At 41.5% G+C, this 21,372-nt stretch overlaps 1 protein-coding gene across 1 annotated transcript in view; it reads left to right on the forward strand.

Annotated features, from left to right (window-relative positions):
- DNM3 (dynamin 3) overlaps positions 1-21,372 on the forward strand; it is a 327,480-nt gene that overhangs the window by 196,322 nt on the left and 109,786 nt on the right. The window contains 1 exon segment of the mRNA XM_075067972.1: positions 15,065-15,174. Within this exon segment, the coding sequence (XP_074924073.1) occupies positions 15,065-15,174 (110 nt within the window).

Here is a 21,372-nt window from a genome sequence, read left to right on the forward strand (position 1 = left end):
AAGGCTCAAATTTTCCTGCCCACTAGAACTTTTCTTTCAGGAAGTCCCTTGCTTAGTTGATCAGATTCTGAAACATTTTGTTTTTAGGAAGACACATCCTTGAGGATTTGATGGCTTATGCCATTTGTAGTTTGAAGATATCTTTTTCATCCTCAGATGAAAGAAAAAAAATCTTGCTTGTTGGGCATTGGTCTATTCCAATACATTTTAGTTTCATACAGGGACATCCTTCAAGCTACTTATTTTCCAGGATATTGTATCCCATAGTGATGATGTAAGCAACTCGTGTCTTTTACCTTCACATATCACTCAGCAGTTTTTCTTTGAAGTGCAGAAATTAGGATATATTAATATATAATAATCTGAAAACAAAATGAATATTCTAATTCACTGTCCCTGTTGATTAATTTGGATGTTTTATGAAGGTAGGGAGAGAGATATTTTCTAACAGTTATCTCTCAGTAGTTAATGTTTTCCATGGCCCAGGCATCTTGGCTGTTTAAGAAAAAACTGCTGAAATATACCTTTCAGAAATATCTTGCTGCTATATTAATAAAAAAAAAAAATTGAGACCAGAATCTCAGTCATACCAGAGTTTCTCTTGGATGTCTGGAAAAAGTCTTATAGTTCTGGGATGCTTTCCAAAATATTTTCAGTGACCATTGCCACAGGCGTGAACTTCTTAATGCATTTTGCAGTAACTTCCACCACAGTGAAATTGATTGCTGTCTGAAAGCTTTAAATGATAAGCAACTAGGGCAACATACATGCCATGAGCCAATTTTTTTTTTAATTACTATGTTGTATCTTCAAGATTCTCACATGGCCAGTACTGTTAACTCAGGAAACCCTATTCAAACAATACTATGCAAAATTATGTAATTGCATATTTATATTTTGTTTATTTTCAGTAAAAAGGATTTGTTTCCACACATACTGGAAAAAAAAATTCTGGCAGCATGACTTCTCTCAAAATACATCAATGGCTACGCAAGGAAAGTACATGTTGGCTCCTTCAACTTGAGCTTTTCTAGGTTTCCTGTCACAGAAACTGAAATACATTCACAGCCCAAAAGAATTTTTGAGGAATAGCTTTCCAAAGGAGAAATGAGAAATGAAAGTGAAGTTGTATCTATGACATTTATGCACAGAATTGTGAAAGTCTTATAAAAAGAGACTCATCATTTGTAAATTGTGAAATACCCAGAATGTGAAAATACAATTAAAATTAGTATTTCTTTTAAAATGTTAACACAATGCTTTTAACATTTGAGATCTAGCACTGGGCAAGTCAGTCCTCCTCAGATCACTTCCTCTAGGCTGAAATCAGAGCCCATCCCTGTATCAGAAGAGGATCTATATATGTTTCTCCCTAGGAAATGCATAGATCCAGCTACATTTCAAAATGTTCTGATGGAAAGCCCTGTGTAGCTGAGAGGTCAGAGCTCACAGGACTTTGGTGTGTAACCATCTGTTCTCCACCAGCATGGAGATTGGTGGGGGTGGGGGGTTTGCTTTCCTCTGGAGAATGGAACACCTGTGGGGATCATCTGAGCGTATCTCAGCTTATCAGTTCCCTGCAATTGCTGGGGCCTCAGGCATTGGTGGCACCTTGGGGTCTCCTGTTCTCTGACTGAGGCACACAACAGTTTAGTGTCCTGAGAAACTGAAATACTTTAGTCTAACTTAATTTATTAGTCTCAATACATTGATTACTGGATGAAATTTGGTGGTCTGGGATATACAGAAAGTCAAGCTAGATGCTCTAATGGTTCCTTCTGGCCTTAAACTCTCTGAAACTGGGAACGATATACTCACTGCACTGAATCCACCCCATACTTACCTCATCACCCCCACAAGTGAGGATGGGTCTTCGATTAATCTGCTTTACATAAAAAGGGAAATAAAGAAAACCAAGTGGTCAGAAACAGGCTGTGTCACAAAGAGAGAAGCTTTTTTCTTCTTCACCATCAGAGTAGCCATAAGTCACATCAGCAGAGTTTTCCAAACTGTTACCTGGTTCATCAATACTGAGCGGTTTCTGTCTGTTCTAGATGCCAGCACCACTTAGTTGTGAGGAACTGACGGACCACTTTCCAGACAAGATTTCCTGAATCCAAAATGTTTTTTTCACAATCCCAGGTGATGGGAGCCAAACCAGATATCCTTTTCACCAGTCTTTTTCTCATATTGGTCCTTTGATACAACAGGAAGTCCTTGAAGCACGAAACAATGAATAACCAACCATAATTGCCCGAGTCTGCTGACTGAAATATCCAAAAACTCTTCTTGGGAAAGGCAATCTTCCAACTGCCCTAAAGTATGGTATACTCTGGTGTATGCTTCAGAAGCTGTTGCACAGCTCTCTGTCCTATTTGACATGCTGTATGTGTAAAATTGCTAGGACCTGACAGTGAGGCAGCATGCCCTCAATTGTCCAGAGTACACAGATGACACCCGACTCTCATAGCAGATGCTCACAACATCATCTACATTGTCTAAGTGAGGTCAGTGCTTAGATGAAATGTGACTGATTTAAGCTAAGCCCAGATGAGGTGGAAGGGATGCTGGTGGGGAGAGAGAAATGCTTTGCAAAATGTTAACATCAGCCTCAGTCAAGAGTGTCTGACTTGTGCTCAACAAATTTAAGCTATAGCTTTGCAGACATCCTACACTTTTCACCGCTGCTGAACTCACAAATGCTGGAAGTGTTTTCATCCATCTATTCCTGGACAGGAGACTAGTACTCCTCCTCATACTGTATTCCATCTTGTCCAGAGGGATCTATACTCTTGTGACCAACAAGCTGGACTGCTACAGTGCTCTGTACCTGGGAATAACACTGGCAACATAGGATTATGTGAGCATATCATTCCCAATGTTCGGAACACTTGACTGGCTACCCATTGAGCACAGGTTCAGATTCAGGGACCTTGTTTTCAAAGGCTTCAATATCTAAACTCTAGTTAAATCAGGGATTTCTTCTCCATCAAGCACCTACTGCATTCTTTGAGAACAATGAAATTCATCACAAGTAGTAAATCTCACGTGAGCAGGCGTTAGAATAATCTCAACAGCTGTCCCTTGGCTTTGGGACTCTCCACAAGAAATCAGGACAACAATGAATCTTCATGACTTAAAGAATGTATGCAAGACTCATCTCCTTGACTCTGTCCTCCCAGAAGAATAAATACAAAACTTGCACACCTGATCTGGGGAAAAGGTGAGAACCAAAGGTAATTAGACTATTTAATGACTTTAATGGAGCAAAGATACTACAGTGATTGGTGTCATATAAATTTCCAGGTAGGATTACATAGGGGACTGAACTTCTCAGGTTGAACACAGAACAGCTCTATCCAGAGCAGCAATAGCCCTTGCAGTAGTTCCTCCAACATGATTCCTCAAACTTTAATACGAGAAGCTGCTGAGAGGAAGGGAAGATGGGAATAAAATAAAAACAAAAGTCAAGATGAATAGGAACATTGTACAAAAGGTAAAGCTAAAGATACAACTGTTCAAATACTTGAGGTGTAACAGGGTAGTAAATGAGAAAATAGGTCCTATTAAAAGAGATGGCAGTGGTCATTTATTGAAAAGATTCAGGCATTGCTAAAATATGAAGTCTTTTGTCACTATGTTCATGAAGAAGTTTGGGAGCAAGGAAGGTGCCAGAAACAAATATGATAAGAGTCCTGGGGAAGGAGAAAAAATTCCATGGGAAATGAAGATCATACTGTAAAATAAATGACAAGATTAGATTAAAGAATGATTTAACATGGGGTCAGATGTAGTGACATTCCGAGGAAGTACCAGAGAGAGGAAATGTTGTTGTTTCTTTTTTTTAAACACTTTTTAAAACAGAGGCAGCAGCAGTTTTGGGGGAAAATAAATGTGTAAGAAAAATCTAGGGAAAATCTAGAAAACAAAAAGCTATAATCTTTTAAGCATAGCTGTCTATAAATACTGAAAATACAAGAACACAGATTCCATAAAGTGGATCATGCCTAACTAATGTGACTTAGTTTTTAAAACTTTCTCAGTTATCTAAAATTTTGGATTTGGCATGTCTGCTTTGCTTGGTTCAGAGAGCTGATTATCTCAAATGTGGAAGGAGTTATTCAATTTTTTCTTTATGGAACTATTTTAATTGTTTAGATTTTTTTTTAAAGATTCACTTCTTGTATTGCGCATTTATTCCTCAATATCATTGTCACAAAGATGTACATGACAAAGAATATACGTTTCTTCTCTAATTTATCATACCTGGTTGTCATTGTAAAGTATAAGAAGTAATATTGCTGCCCAGCCAGACTACATCTTCTGTGATGCACTTTAGCTACAGTACTCTGATGGTGCATTGTGACAGGTCAGCAAGAGGGGAGACTATAGTGCATTATGGGAGATGTATTCCAGTCAGAGAGCACTGCCCATAGAGGGGAATGGGTCATGAGCCACTTGAACTACAGCTCTCATGAGGCACTGAGGCAAAAAGTTTTGGTCTGAAAACTTTGGCTGACAAGTCAAAATACTCTCAGACAAATTTCAACAGATTTTTTTTTCATTTTCATCAAAAAATTTCTCATAAAAATATTCCACCAGTTCCACTAAAACTGATACTAGGAAATAACCAATGGATTTCCTGTATACCAAACACTTGGCAAGAACTACCAGTATTCATGAGGACTTACGTCTAAAGATTTCACCCATCTGGCTGGGTTTGGTAGAGAACCAGTGTGGATGGTGACAGACTGTTCCAGCAATTGCAACAGTCAGTTTTTAAAATTAAACTTTAGAATAATGTGACATGGACCTTCTCCGTGGAATATAATCTATCAACAGTGTGCTTCCGTCTTGGGTAAGAGGATCTGTTCATCTCTCAACTTTGCCGTTGTCAAAGAAATGTTAAGAAAAAAGTTTGGCATCCAGGTTTTATGCTTTCAGCTGTTGACTCCATCTGTATAGCTCAAGGTAGGAGGAGACAGGAAAGATTTTTAGGTGGAAGAAATATGATCCTGGCATCTGCAACCTATTAAGTATTCTAGTTTTGCCACTTTTTTTACGTAAAAATGTTAAACTTTTCATGTCTTCATTGTTTTCTTTTTAATGCTGATCCCTAGTTCTTTTTCTAGCTAGTTCAGTTCCATTTTCTCCAGCTGTACCCAGGAGCAACATCAGGCCCACAGCTGGTGATGGCCACTCAGCTATTGCTTGCTTTGTTTCTCCACAACAAAAAGTTCAGAGTAAAATGGAAGTGCCTTATCCAGCAAACTTAAAATCTGTCTGTGCAGCTTCAGCTGTAAAGGCAAGCATGGTGAAGCAAAGATCACTGTGGAGATGTTATGCTGCTTTCAGTTTAGCGAGTTGAAAATAAAATTAGACTATAAACATGATTGTCAAGCCGTCTGGAAACTCTTTGGGATATGTTTAAAGTTAGATTGTAATCTAGATGTTGGATGTTGATTTAAATGCGACTGGAGGAATTACAACATTTTTATAACTGTAAATGTATAACAGTACATTTTTATAATGTCTTTGTTACTATGTGGGCTATTCCACACAGGCAATGAGAGTAGCCCGGGTCTAACTAAAAAGTCCTTTAATTTCTGGGGTGTAAGTAGGGCCACAGAGCATGTGTTTCTTACTTTAGCCATTCATTTTCTCTTTCTCCTTTAATGCCATCTTAGCCCAAGGTCCATAAGCAGGGGTGGCTCCAGGCATCAGCACGCCAAGTGTGTGCTTGGGGCGGCAAGCCACTGGAGGAACTCTGCCAGTCGCCACAAGGGCAGCAGGCAGGCTGCCTTCGGTTGCTTGCCTGTGGAGGGTCTGCTGGTCCTGTGGCTTCCGCCGAAGCTGCAGGACCAGCGGACTCTCCGCAGGCAAGCCGCCAAAGGCAGCCTGCCTGCTGTGCTTGGGGCAGCAAAATGCCTAGAGCCGCCCCTGTCCGTAAGTCCCACATCTCCTCCCCCACTACTTAACTTAACTGGGTTTTGCTGGCCTGACGGAGAAGGTAGTGGGGAAGGGAGGAAGTGTTTAACTATCCCAGCACCCTAATTAGTAGCGAACCTTGTCACAGCCTTGCATTATGATCTGCTTCACATAAATGTTAATTACCAGGATGAGGCCTTGCAACACTGCCACCAGGTAGATAAAAATCATCCCCATATTTTAGATGTACAAATAGCCACAGAGAGGCCAAGTGAGTTGCCCACGCTCACACAGGTAGAGACACAAATAAAATCCATCCCTTCCAGCTCCTAGTCCCATGCCTTAAGTCAAAGGCCATCTAACAGAAGCTCTGTTCAACAGAGATGTTATATGGGTTCTTTAAATTTGCAATCAGTGCAGGACTCTTTCTCATGGATATTTGTGCTTCCAGTGTAAGTCACATGGGAAACACTCTAGCTCTAAAAGATGCAACTTCCTATTAAGTGGGAACAGAATTAGACCAATGCAAGTGCTTTGCTAAATCCAACTCTTCAGAGTTTGAGGAACATATTTTTGACATGGCATATTGTATTCCAATAATGTTGCTTACATTCCTCAAGATATAAACCAGAGAGAAGTGATTCTCCTGTGTCATAGTGCAATACACTAGTTGTCTTGAGTTGGGAACTCTAACTTCTCACTTTTGAAAGGATCTCTCTGGGAACGTCCAAATGTCTTCTAGCTGGAGGATGTTCAGTGGGGTGGAGCCCTCAAGCTAGCCAATGGGTGCAGCAGAAGACCAGGAAAAGAAGAGCTGAACTCATGAGACCTAGAAATGAGAATCCTCCTTGATGATATCTTAAAAAGAATGAGAGAGGAAGTAATTAATTAATCCCTTTTCATTGTGCCAGAAACTGCAGAATAGAGTTATTCTTCCTTAAACCCCCTTCAGCTGCAATCCACGTAACTTTTTTTCCAGTCACCCAAGGGCTGTCTGCAGATTGTCAAAAGGAGGGAAAAGACTAGATTAAAATCTCACTCTTGCCTCGTGTGGGCAAACTCATCCTAACTCATTAACACACTTTTACAGCATTGCCAGAGATCTTTGCTCTCCATCCACCCTTGTAACATTTTGGACTTCACCTTTATTTATTTTGAGTGTTTTTAACTGAAACTTGCTGAAGCAGTTGGTAGTTGCAGTACAGTATATTTCCATCTCACTATCACTTGTTGGCAGCTAGTCGGTCTGTTACTGTATGTCTATATACTGCAATTAAAAAACAGTAGCTGGCCCATGCCAGCTGATTTGGGCTTATGGGGCTCAGGCTAAAGGGCTATTTAATTGCTGTGTAGATGTTTGGATTTGGCCTGGAGCCCCGGGCTCTAGGATCCTGTGAGATAGGAGGGTCCCAGAGCTCAGGCATCAGCAGAAAATCTACACTACAATTAAACAGTCCCTTAGCCTGAGCCCCGTGAGCCCGAGTCAGCTGGCATGGGCCAGTTGCAGGTTTTTAATTGCAGTGTAGACATGTCATTAGTCACTCGCACATAAAACATAGGACAGCATTAGCCTGCTAAGGACTTTCTTGAGCATTACATTTTGTAGCCAATTAGTTCGCTTTGTCATTTAATTGTGTTATCTGTTGTCTTGGTTAACTCATATATTGTTTCATATGTAATCAATGTATGATGACTAGATATAAGTAGGATAGGATTATAGGAATATAAGACTGATAAATATTTAGGAGTGGTAAGTGTGTATTAGATATTTAGGTAAAGTAAGGCCGTAATGCAAGGATACGTGCTAAGGCCTGTGAGGTTTCAGCTCAGCAACACTAGGCCTCAGGCTTAAGGAGATGTGTCATGAATGGGTGACACAGGAATGACCCTATACCAGTAAGTTTACGGGGTTACTGTAGAGGATGTGCCAATAGGTGATGTTCCCAGAAAATCTCCCAATATACCCATCTAGAATGCAAGACACGTGACTGTAACATCACAGAAGTTCTGCTCTGAACACAGGTTATCATGGAAACATGTTTAGGTAAATGTTAATAAGAATAAGGGGAACTAGGGGAACCACCTATGAGAAGCAGGGCACCCCATCATTTGTGTGGAAGAACAGATAGGGAAGAAGATGAAACCCTCATGCATATTCCTAGGGTGTTAAATGTGGTCATAACAGCAAGATAAAATGGGTTTCCTGATATGAATAGGGTGGGAAGACCACAGTGGGAACCACTCCTCTATTAATGACTACCTGTTAGGAGATCCAGCCTAGTTGATCAGATCCTTGGGTATGTGAGTATGAACCCAACATTGTCTATATGAGTATGTGACTGTAACTTATAATACAAACAAGATTTTTTTACTTGTAACTGTGTCTGCGGTCACTGTATTCATTCTTTGTATGCTCCTATGAATCTCCCAACCAAACAGCATTGTAAGGGGTAACTTCCACCATAGTGATTTGAAAACTGTGGCACCCCTGGAGCCAAGTTCACTCCCTAGGGGTACAGAACTATCCAGTTTTAAATAGAGGCTACCGTATGACTGCTAGTGATGGAACATCATCTCCTGGGGATGAAGGCCTTTCCTGGCTAGGATATTTTTAACTTGCACCGTGGGAAGTTTTTCATGTCAAAGGAAGGATGGGTCACTCTTACATCTCCGTAAAGTGTAGTCTGTATTCACAACAGAGGAAGTCACAGTTCCTTCTAGAGATGAGTCTTTGTTCTCACCTCTTACTGAAACCTTTTCTTGTATTTGTTGATTCAGCTCTGCCATGTAACCAAAATTAAAATCTATAAATAAAAATGAACAAATGTTGAAAAATAAGAAATGGAACTAACAAGCCAGGTGCCCATCATCACTTGTATAACTATGCCTAGCCCCATTCCTCCCATCTTGCAGTTTCTTGAGATAGTAATCTTGCCTTTTGGCTGTGGAGCACCTAGCAGACACTGATCTGATCCTGGTTAGAGCTTTTAGAACTTCCACAGGATAATGTAATTGCGCTAAGGCTAACTTCTTGTTATGCTCATCTTGTTGCTTGAATGATGGTAGTTCAGGTGGAGGTGATAGTTCCTTTTTCTGTGAGTGGAGAGGAGTGGGGGAGAACGTTGGGGTTTGTTTTTTTTGAGCTTTGTATCTCTTGAATATCATAGTGGATGTGTGATGCATTTTTTCCTGAGCTAAATAGTTCTGTAAACCTGGCGTCTCATGTCCAATATGTTGTCTCTGAAGGACTTTGAAACATAGACATCCTTCCGTCTCCCTTCATAGGAATGGTCCTCTCCGCCTCAATGTTGGTGTGGAAGGCCATGTAAATAAATATGACATCTTCGTCTCCAGTAGGCATTTCTTTCTTCATGGTGGCTGGAGAAGAGACTCAGTTGCGGCATCGAATGTTTACAAAACTTTCCTACATCTGGAACTTTGTTTAGAGGATTCTTGGTATAGTTTTTCCAGGGCTTTCTGTTTTGGTTTTCATACTTGTGATTGCTTGGTTTATCAATAATTATCTTCTTTAATCAGAAATCTTCTTGTATTCTGGTAATATAGTAGTAAATGATTAGCACATTTCATTGCAATAGAAAGTAACCTGGAAAGTGTAATAATTAATCATTTAAAAAAAAAGCCATTGCTATTTTTATAATTATGGAAGAACAAGATACATTTAAAGCATTTTGAAAGAAATTAAGATGTTATAAAATGATCTTAAATACTTGTGTAACAAAGCATGCTACACCTTTGTCCACTCCAGTTTTTAATTTAAAAAAAAACCTATAATTTGTTTTATGATATTAAGATTCTCTATTCCCCCCCCACATGTTTATATAATGAGGTGTATTTCCCAGATGGACTCAAGCAAGCATAGCTGCATATTTGCCATTTTAAGTTTTTTTTCCCCCAGTGGTACTGATACTATTGACAATATTATTTATAATACAAAAACATAGTACAATTAACCAAAATACATTTTAGAACACCATGTACTTTACTTCATCTTAGAATCTTCCTTATACAAGAATAATCATTAAAGGGTGTTTAAATTATTTATATGGGTTCTGTGTGTTGGAAAGTATCTTGCAATGACTGTAAGTAGGGCCCTACCCAATTCATGGTCCGTGTTGGTAAATTTCACAGTCATAGCATTTTTAAAATCTTGAATTTTACAGTGTCACATATTTAAATCTTAAATTTCACGGTGTTGTAACTGTGGGGTCTCAACTCAAAAGAGGCTTATGGAGAGCAGGGGGTCGCAAGGCTATTGTAGGGGGGTCATAGTATTGCCACCCTTACTTCTGTGCTGCCTTTAAACCTAGGTGGCTGGAGAGGTGCAGCTGCTGGCCAGGCACCCAGCTCTGAAGGTAGCACTGCCACCAGCAGCAGCACAGAAGCAGGCAATACCATACCATGCCACATTTACTTCTGTGCTGCTGCTGGTGGCAGCTCATCCTTCTGGGTTGGGTGCCTGGCCAACAGCCACCTCTCTCTGGCTGTCCAATTCTGAAGGCAGTGCAGAAGTAAGGGTGGCAATACTGTAGTCCCCCTATAATAGCCAGATTTCCCGGGAGACCAGATTTCACGGTCTGTGATGCATTTTTCATGGCTGTAAACTTGGTGAGGCTCTAACTATAAGGAAAAACTGTATCTGTTTATCATCTATGATAAATAAAAGTGCTTCTATATGTTTCCTTAATTAAGTATGCACATATGTTTTAGTGATTAATATGTGTGTTGACTCAGAAATGTGAACTTCAAAAAGGAAATACAAAAGCAATTCCGGAAAACATGCATGTAAAAGGAACATGTTCAGTTAACTAAGGAAATTGAGTTTGTTTCTGCAACCTCTCTTTGCATAAGTTATCCTATTCGAATTGATGGAACTTCATATAGAAAGATTGCAGCATGGGGCTTGTTAGACTCTTGAATATTCTGAATTTCTATTGCTAGATATTGTAGACTTCTGTTGCTTATGTTTTAATGTTCTTGTGTGGCAGTGTGTGTGTTGTATTTGACCACAACATCTATCTTTTAAAATTTCAGCTTTAAATTAATTTTGCAGGTTACTCCTCAGTACCTATTTAAATGCTAAATGTTTGAATACAGTAAGGGCTCCAGAACAGTTGAAAGACTCTATGCCATACATGACAGTAGATATTGCTAGTTGGAGAGACTGCTCTGAGTCTGTATTACATCTCACTATTCACTTGTCATATTTATCTAATGTATTTGGAACCAAAGGATCCAGGAGCGAGGGCACCAGCCTGAGAGTCAGGAGAAATAGGTTTTAATCCCAGCTCTTGGGTGAATCACTTCACTTCTTGATGCCTTTCCCCATCTGTAAAAGGGTCTCCTTTGTAAAAGCGCTTTTGGTATGTCCCCACAGCATATTGGAGCGAGCCTCCCAGCCCAGGTCAATAGACTTGGGCTAGTGAGGCTCACACTAGCACTCCAAAAATAGTAGTAGTATCTTGATACACTAATACGTGGAGACCTGTTTGGTACATGGTGGCCACCAGTGAAATTCCTTGAAATCACCCAGACTTTCAATGAAATGTCAAGCGCTGAGGAGAAACCAATAGTCACTATGACCATTATTTACATCCCTCTAGTCCTGTGCTTTAAAAAAAGGCTTTAAAACCACGCGTCTTTCAATGGTATTGTTTTTTTCTTACAATTAGAATAATAGAATATTAGGGATGGAAGAGACCTCAGGAGGTCATCTAGTGAAACCCCCTGCTCAAAGCAGGACCGACACCAACTAAATCATCCCAGCTAGGGCTTTGTCAAGTCGGGCCTTAAAAACCTCTAAGGATGGAGATTCCACCACCTCCCTAAGTAACCCATTCCGGTGCTTCACCACCCTCCTAGTGAAATAGTGTTTCCTAATATCCAACCTAGACCTCCCCCACTGCAACTTGCGACCACTGCGTCTTGTTCTGTCAACTGCCACCACTGAGAACAGCCTCACTCCCTCCTCTTTGGAACCCCCCTTCAGGTAGTTTAAGGCTGCTATCAAATCCCCCCTCACTCTTCTCTTCTGCATACTAAATAACCCCAGCTCCCTCAGCCTTTCCTCGTAAATCATGTGCTCCAGCCCCTTAATCGTTTTCGTTACCCTCTGCTGGACTCTCTCCAATTTGTCCACATCCTTTCTGTAGTGGTGGGCTCCAAACTGCACTCATTACTTCAGATGTAGCCTCACCAGTGCCAAATATAGGGAAATAATCACTTCCATTGATCTGCTGGCAATGCTCCTATAATACAACCCAATATGCCATTGGCCTTCTTGGCAACAAGGGCACACTACTAACTCATATCCAGTTTCTTGTCCACTGTAATCCTCGCGTCCTTTTCTGCAGAACTGCTGCTTAGCCAGTTGGTCCCCAGCCTGTAGTGGTGCATGGGATTCTTCCTTCCTAAGTGCAGGACTCTGCACTTGTTGAGCGTCATCAGATTTCTTTTGATCCAATCCTCCAATTTGTCTAGGTCACTCTGGATCGTATCCCTACCCTCCAGCGTATCTACTTCTCTCCCCAGCTTAGTGTCATCTGTGAACTTGCTGAGTGTACAATTCATTCCATCATCCAGAGAAATAATAAAGATGTTGACCAAACCAGCCCCAGGACTGACCCCTGGGGCACTCCGCTTGATACCAGCTGCCAACTAGACATTGAGACATCGATCAATGGCTAATTAATGATCTAGAGGATGGCGTTGACTGCACTTTCAGGTGACACTAAACTGGGAGGAGTGGTAGATACACTGGAGGGTACGGATAGGATACAGAGGGACCTAGACAAATTAGAGGATTGGGCCAAAAGAAATCTGATGAGGTTCACGAAGGACAAGTGCAGAGTCCTTCACTTAGGACGGAAGAATCCCATGCACTGCTACAGACTGGGGACCGACTGGCTAAGCGGCAGTTCTGCAGAAAAGGACTTGGAGATTACAGTGGACGAGAAGCTGAATATGAGTCAACAGTGTGCCCTTGTTGCCAAGAAGGCTAACGGCATTTTGGGCTGTATAAGTCGGGCTTTGCCAGCAGATTGAGGGACGTGATCATTCCCCTTTATTTGACATTGCTGAGGCCTCATCTGGAGTACTGTGTCCAGTTTTGGGCCCCACACTACAAGAAGTATGTGGGAAAACTGGAGAGAGTCCCTGGAGGGCAACAAAAACGATTAGGGGGCTGGAGCATATGACTTATGAGGAGAGGCCAAGGGAACTGAGATTGTTAAGTCTGCAGAAGAGGAGAATGAGGCGGGGATTTGATAGCTCCTTTCAACTACCTGAAGGGGGGTTCCAAAAAGGATGCATCTAGACTCTTCTCAGCGGTACCTGATGACAGAACAAGGAGTAATGGTCTCAAGTTGTAGTGGGGAAGGTTAGGTTGGATATTAGGAAAACTTTTTCACTAGGAGGGTGGTGAAGCACTGGAATGGGTTACTAGGGGATGGGAATCTCCTTCCTTAGAGGTTTTTAAGGTCAGGCTTGACAAAGCCCTGGCTGGGAGGATTTAGTTGGGGATTGGTCCTTCTTTGAGTAGGGCGTTGACTTGATGACCTCCTGAGGTCCTTCCAACCCTATATTCTATGATCACTGCCTGTTCAAGCCTGCCAATCTAGCTAGCTTTCTATCCACCTATTGTCCATTCATCCAGTCCATATTCTTGAACTTGCTGGCAAGAATACTGTGGGAGACCATATCAAAGCTTTGCTAAAGTCAAGATATATCACTCCACCGCTTTCCCCATATCCACAGAGCCAGTTATCTCATCATAGAAGGCAATCATTTGGTCAGGCATGACTTGCCCTTAGTGAATCCATGTTGACTGTTCTCAATCACTTTCCTCTCCTCCAAGTGCTTCAAAATGGATTCCTTGAGGACCTACTTCATGATTTTGCCAGAAACTGAGGAGAGGCTGACTGGCCTGTAGTTCCCTGGGTTCTTTTGTCACTTTTTTAAATATGGGCATTATATTTGCCTTTTTCCAATCATCTGGGACCTCCCCCGATTGCTACGAATTTTCAGAGATAGCGGCCAATGGCTCTGTAATCACATCAGCCAACTCCCTCAGCACCCTTGAATGCATTAGATCTGGAACCATGGACTTGTGCATGTCCAGCTTTTTAGAATAGTCCTTAACTTGTTCTTTCATCACTGAGGGCCTCTCACCTCCTCTCCATACTGTGTTGCCCAGTGCAGCAGTCTGGGAGCTGGCCTTGTCTGTGAAGCCCGAGGCAAAAGAAGCATTGAGTACTTCAGCTTTTTCCACATCATCTGTCAATATGTTGCCTCCCTCATTCAGTAAGAGTCCCACACTTTTCCTGACCCCCTTCTTGTTGCTAACATACCTGTAGAAACCCTTCTTGTTACCCTTCACACCCCTTGCTAGCTGCAGCTCCAATTGTGCCTTCGCCTTCCTGATTACACCCCTGCATGCCTTAGCAATATCTTTTATACTCTTCCCTAGTTATCTGTCCAAATTTCCACTTCTTGTAAGCTTCCTTTTTGACTTTAAGCTCACCGAAGATTTCTCTGTTAAGCTAAGCTGGTTGCCTGCCATATTTGCTATTCTTTCTGCACATTGGGATGGTTTGTTCCTGCTCCCTCAGTAAGGCTTCTTTAAAATACAGCTAGCTCTCCTGGACTCCTTTTCCCTTCACATTAGCCTCCCAGGGGATCCTACCCATCAGTTCCCTATGGGAGTCTAAGTCTGCTTTTCTGAAGTGCACGGTCCGTATTTTGCTACTCTCCTTCCTTCCTTTTGTCAGGATCCTGACAATTCTCATCTACCATAAATAATCTCTGATTAACATTTACTGAAACTGAGTACAAGTTACAGAACCTGTCCCTATATGATTAGTTGAATGGAATAGGGTCCCACATCATACTGTCCTCCAGCTAACTGAAAGAAAGGGATGGAAGGCTATATCATTTGGTACGCACCCAAGCCCACCCAACTATGAGTAAGATAATTTATTTTAGGTATTCCTTTAGTCTTTGATAGCAGTGTTGATGTCAAGGTAGAAAACAGAATAGTCCCTAACTAAACTAGAGCATGCTCATGTCTGCTTTCTTTGAAACATATTACAATATTTGTGGTTTTATTTATTTTTAATAGGAAAAGGAAAAGAAGTACATGCTTCCCTTGGACAACCTGAAAGTGCGAGATGTTGAAAAGAGCTTCATGTCTAGCAAACATATTTTTGCCTTGTTTAACACGGAACAAAGGTAAGGGAAGGCGCCAGCCAGTGCTTTGCAAATAGGTCTAAGAAGATGTACAGTTTAATGAAAATGACTGCAGTTTTGGTGCTCCTATTAAATGAGACTTTAAACCTCTTCAATGCTTTCAGCTCATCTCTTTCTGGGCTATTTCTTTAATCCTGATGCATGGCACCAAAGGTTAGCATTACATCATTCTCACTGTTCATGGTGTGGACTCAAGACCGTGGTTAGTCATTTTGTTCTTTTGTGATCGATCTCCTCTCTGTTCTATTTTTATGTGTTGCTGGCCCTTCCATCTGTGACTTTTGTACTTAATGGGCTAGATCCTGGTTGAAATTGGCAAGCTCCATTGATGTCAATAGAGCTACATTAACCTACACCAGTTGAGGATTGGCCTCTCAATTCTACAGCAACAATATGTCTCTAGTCATTAGTCACTGTAGGTGGTTTTTGAAAAACAGCTGAGGGACAAATTAATGAGATAGCTCTGTCTTCCTAATTCATTTGAATCTTAATTCAGCTATGTTCCACCTGACACTTTTCCAGCTAGCCTGCAGCTTCTGAGTAAGGAGTGGGGAGAGTGTTGTGCCCCTGTGGAGATATGCTTCTAAAAAGCAGGAGAGTGTGACTAGTATACAAACAGAAAGGAAAGGTGAACACTACAACACACACCCAAATGCAAGTGATCAGTGGTCTTTCTAAAGGGAAAAGTCGTGTTTGCAGTTGGCTCAATGGGGCTATAGCATTTCAATAGATAAGCTGCATTTTCCGGAGTCCTATTTTCAAAAAATCGGTTTAAGTATCTGTAATACTTGTCCTTTATCATCATCTTCATTCACCCCACCTTCCAAAGCTTTGTGATGTGTGGAAATGTTTTTCCAGCTAAGAAGGGCTGGATAGGACTCTCTGTGAAATCAGTTTTTATTGCTCCTGGACTGGCTAGAAGTGATCATTGCATAGCAAAATGAGGCACTTTCTCCCGGAAGGGCTGAGTGGGCTATCTCTGAACCACTCCCAGCTGCTGCTGGCCTCAGGAGCGAGAGACCAAGTTTGAGTCTCATGCTTGAATGCCCCATAAAGTCTTGCAGTACAACTGGTAAATCATTGGACTGGGCTCGCATGTTCATATTCTGTTTCAAACAGTGCACTTGGAAAATATCTCACAAATAACCGTTAGAAACATGAGATAAAACACTTGAGCGTTTGCATTTCTAGACCCAGCAGAAAGCTTTTTAAATCTTTTTTTTGCCTTTTTAGAAGTTGTTTGTTCCGAAATGTAAGAGAAGTGGTCTGTGGAAGCTGAAATGTAATTTAACTGTTTACACACATGGCTCAGTCACGGAAGATAACTTTTTGTTGTGATGGATCCTTATCAATTTTATTGATTCTGTGCAGAGTATAGGAGTATTTTTTAAGGCAGGCATGTATGTAGTTCAACCCCTAGGGTCAGGGGGCCTTATGTTCCACGGGGACGATTCTCCTTTGTTGTGCTAATGGTTTTGAATATTTTGTGCTTTTTAAATATTAATGGGAGAACTGCTGTGAAAAAAGGAGAGAAACAAATCATTTACCTTTTCCAGTTCACAAAAAAGGAGCAGAGTGATTTTTCACATTTTCACTGGATCTTCACATAGAATGTGGAGTGAGGATTTTAGATACATATGTGTAAAATCTGTTAGAACTACTACCCACTCAGCTTTTGACTGGGCCTCCTGCATTCTGAAGTTGCATTAAAAGCATCCTGAAATGTACATGGGCATGACAGGACATGACAGTGCAGCAATAAGATGCCAGAATCATGTTGTCTGAGTAGAATTCCATAGCAGGAGGAGGTGGGCTCCTTGGTCATGGGAATCCTTTATTAAACTGTATTTAAAATGGCAGTTTCTTTGCTACCACGATGCAGCCAATTTTCTTCTTATTTTTTTAGAAATCTCCCCTTTTGGCTGAAATTAAGTGTTGTATTGGTTTAATATCTAATACTGTCTCACGCTAGGAACTGTTCCCTGCAGTAGCATTGTGGGGGTGTTGAGGCTTGAATGAAATGATCTAGTGCAGGGGTTTTCAGCCTGGTGGTCATGAACATGTATTGGGGTTGTGACCACCCTGCCCTTCCCACCTTGCAAGGTTGGGGGTGGAAGGTCTTGAATGGAAAAGATTTAGATCTACTGGTATAATAGATCTCATTTTATTTTAAAGTTCCTTGATCGTGAAGATATTTTTCTGGGTTTTTTGGGGGTGTGTGTGGGGGAGGGGGAATGTTAACTGTGAGAGTCTGCACTGTTCACTTTTTTATTAGTGTAAAATAAACTCCATGTCTAGCTACTCCTTTCATACTGCTAACTGAGAAAGAAGTCACCCTTTTTTAATTTTTGCTCATTGAGGGTTTCTCTGACTGCAAGGATTTCAGTATTTAAAATACAGATAATTAAAGAACAGTAATAAAGCCATCTACTATAACATCCCAGAATGTTGTGGGTCATTCTGTGTTCAACTTTCCTCTTAATCTCAGCAGCATCCAATTTTTGTGCCTCGCCTAGGCAAAGTTTTAGTGTGCATTTAAAAATATTTAAATTGTTAAAGCAAAGTCTCTCCCTTTAGTCAAGAGAGTTTTCTTGATGACTGTTCTCTCATTCCCAGCCTCTTACTGCCAGGGTATTTCCTGTAGCCATATGTTTCTGATACTGTACATTTCACTAGCTTCCTGGATTATGCATACTGCATTTTTTCCATTTATGAAAACCTCCCCAGTTGTAAAATAAAGTTACTAGGGGAAATCCTAGTTTTGCTAAAAAGGAGGATAGACAGGCTTGAGTAGGAGACTGTAGATAGATGAGTAAGGAAACTAACAATTGCTGTCACTTTCATTTACTGCAGAAGTCAACAGCTCTCTGACAGAAATCAAATGTGATTTGGTAATGTGTAATGAACGAAGACTATTTCAATTGATTTAATGGAGAAGATACATTCTCATGTAATGAAATGTAATTGTGTGTGTATGAACAGCCTGTGTTGTGAAATAATGAATTTAAATTCCTTTCTGATTGCTTTCTAAATTAAAATTAAACCACTGAAATGGAATATGGGGGATATGCTGCTTATCCGAGTAACATTGCCTAAACAGAAGGAAAAATAAACTAGAGGTGCCTTCCAGCAAACCAAATAATTGTTAAAAGCTGTAGAGAGATACCATGTATTTAAACCATACGTACTACTAAATTTCACATGCAGGGGCATATTAGTGTAGATGGGCTCTTTTTGATTTACTTAGGTAGAAGCATTTGGGGCTAAAGCAAATGATATTAGAGAAACTGCCATTTGACTTGCTCTCCCGTTTTCACAATGATTGACTGGCATTCTGTCATAAGCAGAGCTAATAAAGCCAGGGAGAGGATTTTCTGTCCAATCATATGCTCATGAACAGTAGTCCACATCCAACGGCTGCACTGATGAATAAGCCCGAGGCTCCTGGGCAAAGTTCAAGAACAAACGAAAAATAATAATTCTGTCTTTCCCAGAAAGTTTACTTTTCTTCTAGAATTTCAGCACAAACGCTTTGCCCACTCCCCACCTATTTCCCGTAAAAACTATTTGCTGATTGATATTTTTTTTCTTTCAGGCAAGTATTTTAGCTTGGGACAAGCATTATAGTCGCAGATGTGCCTCTTTTTAGGAACTGTACAACAGTTCCAGCTGTCTTTAGTTAATAAGGGGAAGCAATCATAGTCTCTGATGATCTTACTAATGGCTGTGGAATTCCAGATAGTGCAATTCAGTGCTTAATTTGTGCCAAGGCTTGCTGGGGCTGAGCCCCTGCACCTCTAGGCTTGGCAGTTCATAGCCCCAGCACCTCTGGGCTTGTCACATCAGTTATGAAAGTAAAAAAAAATTGCTGGAGCCCCGGCACCTCCTTCATTACAAATTAAGCACTAGTGCTATTTCATTTAATTTGTTTCTGTGCCACCTTAAAATAACCCTTACGGCCTTGTAACAGAGAGGCAGAGTTTTTTGGTTGACTCACTCTATTGGCAGGTATTAGAACCTTGTATTAAACTGCTGCAATTTCTGCTGACTCCTTGTGGCAGGAGCAGTTTATTCTAACTCCGGCTAGGATATCAGAAGGGCTTTGAATAAGCAGAAGTGTGAGGAGTGCATCTTCCTCCCCTCTGCTGTAAGCAGAGAGAGAGTTCCCCTTCCACATGTTCTCCTGAATTTAGGGGAGATCAGCTCCCTTTTCTTGCTGCTTCTTTCCTGATGAAAAAGGGACACACCAGGAGGGAGATTTTGGAGTTATGGAGCCAGAGAAGGAAACTGGTCTGGGTTATTTTTTTGTTTGCTTTTGTTTTTGGCTGGCTGGAGCATTGTTTGCTGGCTCCTGCCCTTACCTGCCTGCCAGTAGGGGGAGCAGCACCTCATGGGGAGAAGAATTGTCTGGTGGGGAGTCCCTTGTCTACCTCCTTTTTCCCACAGGAAGCTCTATTCTCCTGTCTGATTCCCTCACCCTTCCAGGGTGGCAGAGAAGGAGGCAGGCAGGCTCCCTCATCTCACCCTATCCAGCTCCAGGGGAAAATGGAAACTGCTGCATCCCCTCCCCTAGCCATACTCTCTAGTAGAAACCGAATGATCTTGTCAGGTTCTTCTCCCCTCATGGGTGTCTGTAGTGGGGTGTGTGAGTGGAGAAGTGGGTTTGGAGCACAAGAGATGTCCCTCTGCAGTTACCCAGACTCACACTGAGGACCCAAATAATAGAGGGCCTGATGGAATAGTGAATAATGGCACTTGGGTGTGCCAGAACCTGCTATCCTCTGGTGGAGGCTGTCTGTCTGGAGGCTGAAGCTTCAGTCTGAGGAGCAAATGGTAAGGCAGGTAGAGGAACCATTGTGAAGATAAAGTTTGGGGGACGCTGAAAGAAAAACCAAAATGATGCTTACCCAGATGATGGGGTGATCCACCAGTCCCTATGTGGATTGTGGCTATCAGGTTACATGGTCTAGCTGAAGCTGCATGGGCTGAGATACCCATGGGAGTGTCGTGTGACTGCTGAGTGAGTAGAGGTGATGTTGCAGTGTGTACCCACGCTGGTATGGGAGAGCTTATTCAGAGATGAGCAAAGGCAGATAGCAGAACTTTTCTGAGTCATCCCTCAGCCATCATCCCCTATGCGTATTGGGCAAGGAGGTTGACTCTGGAGAGGGGTGCCGTACTCATTCGTTAGCCTGGATAGTTGTCTTCAGGAGAGATAGGGAACATTTTCTGGACCCTAGGGGATGTTCAAGAACATCATTCAAGGCTGTGGCTTGGGTCTTCTGGAGGCAACATGCGACTTGGGGAGTTGGGTGGGTCCTATGTGGGTTGCAAAGGTGACGTAGATTAGATGTTCCGGGAGGGAAGCAGTGTACCAGGTGGCACGCCTCTTGTGAGCCCCATCCCATTAGCAAGTATTAGAACCTTGCATAGAGCTCTTAAATTTCTTCTGGCTGCCACAGGACAACTGGTTACCACCACCCCAAGATATAAGAGGGATTGGGGTGGCACCCAAAAGAGAGGAAACTACTGCAGGGGGTTAAGACAAAGGAGGTGCTGGATGGACGCCAAACTCAGGGAGGAAGCTTAGGCTGAGGTGTATGTTTTGTTACTCTTTTTGATTTACCAAGGAAGCCAAGCCCCAGGGAGAGCTAGGGAATGAGCCTATTCATAGCCCCATATGTGGTGTTATAAATGAGGGACTGAGAGTCCATTAAAAAAATTCAGATTAATTTTATCCAGAAAACAATTTTTTGAGGTTTGTAAACTACAGCGAACTTCTGGATTCTGTTCAGTATTGAAGCAGTTGTAATCTAAAGAAATTCGACTTAACAAATGAGTTTTAAGCCCCAATTGCAGTTCAGAAGCTTACTGCTCTGCCTTATCAGTCCTTTCATTTATGTCACCATTCAGGGGAAATAGTAGAACACAGCATTTGCAGGTAGGGGTCTTAGGGCTGGCATTACAGAGCAAAAAAAAGCTCTTAAGAGGAAGAAGCAGCAATGCTACAGTAATCACAAATAGCTTATTTGTTGTGTTTTACCTCTCATTACCTGTAGAATTATGGACACATACCAAACAAATAAGATCTTTTTTTACTGGTTTATATGGAACAATCAAGTTTTTTGCTGCAATTTGCCAAAATATTGCTGAGTCAGTGAACTATGCTGTTTGCTTGGA

Source organism: Chelonoidis abingdonii, chromosome 7 (genome assembly GCF_003597395.2).
Source record: "Chelonoidis abingdonii isolate Lonesome George chromosome 7, CheloAbing_2.0, whole genome shotgun sequence".
In the NCBI taxonomy this organism is placed as follows: Eukaryota; Metazoa; Chordata; order Testudines; family Testudinidae; genus Chelonoidis; species Chelonoidis abingdonii.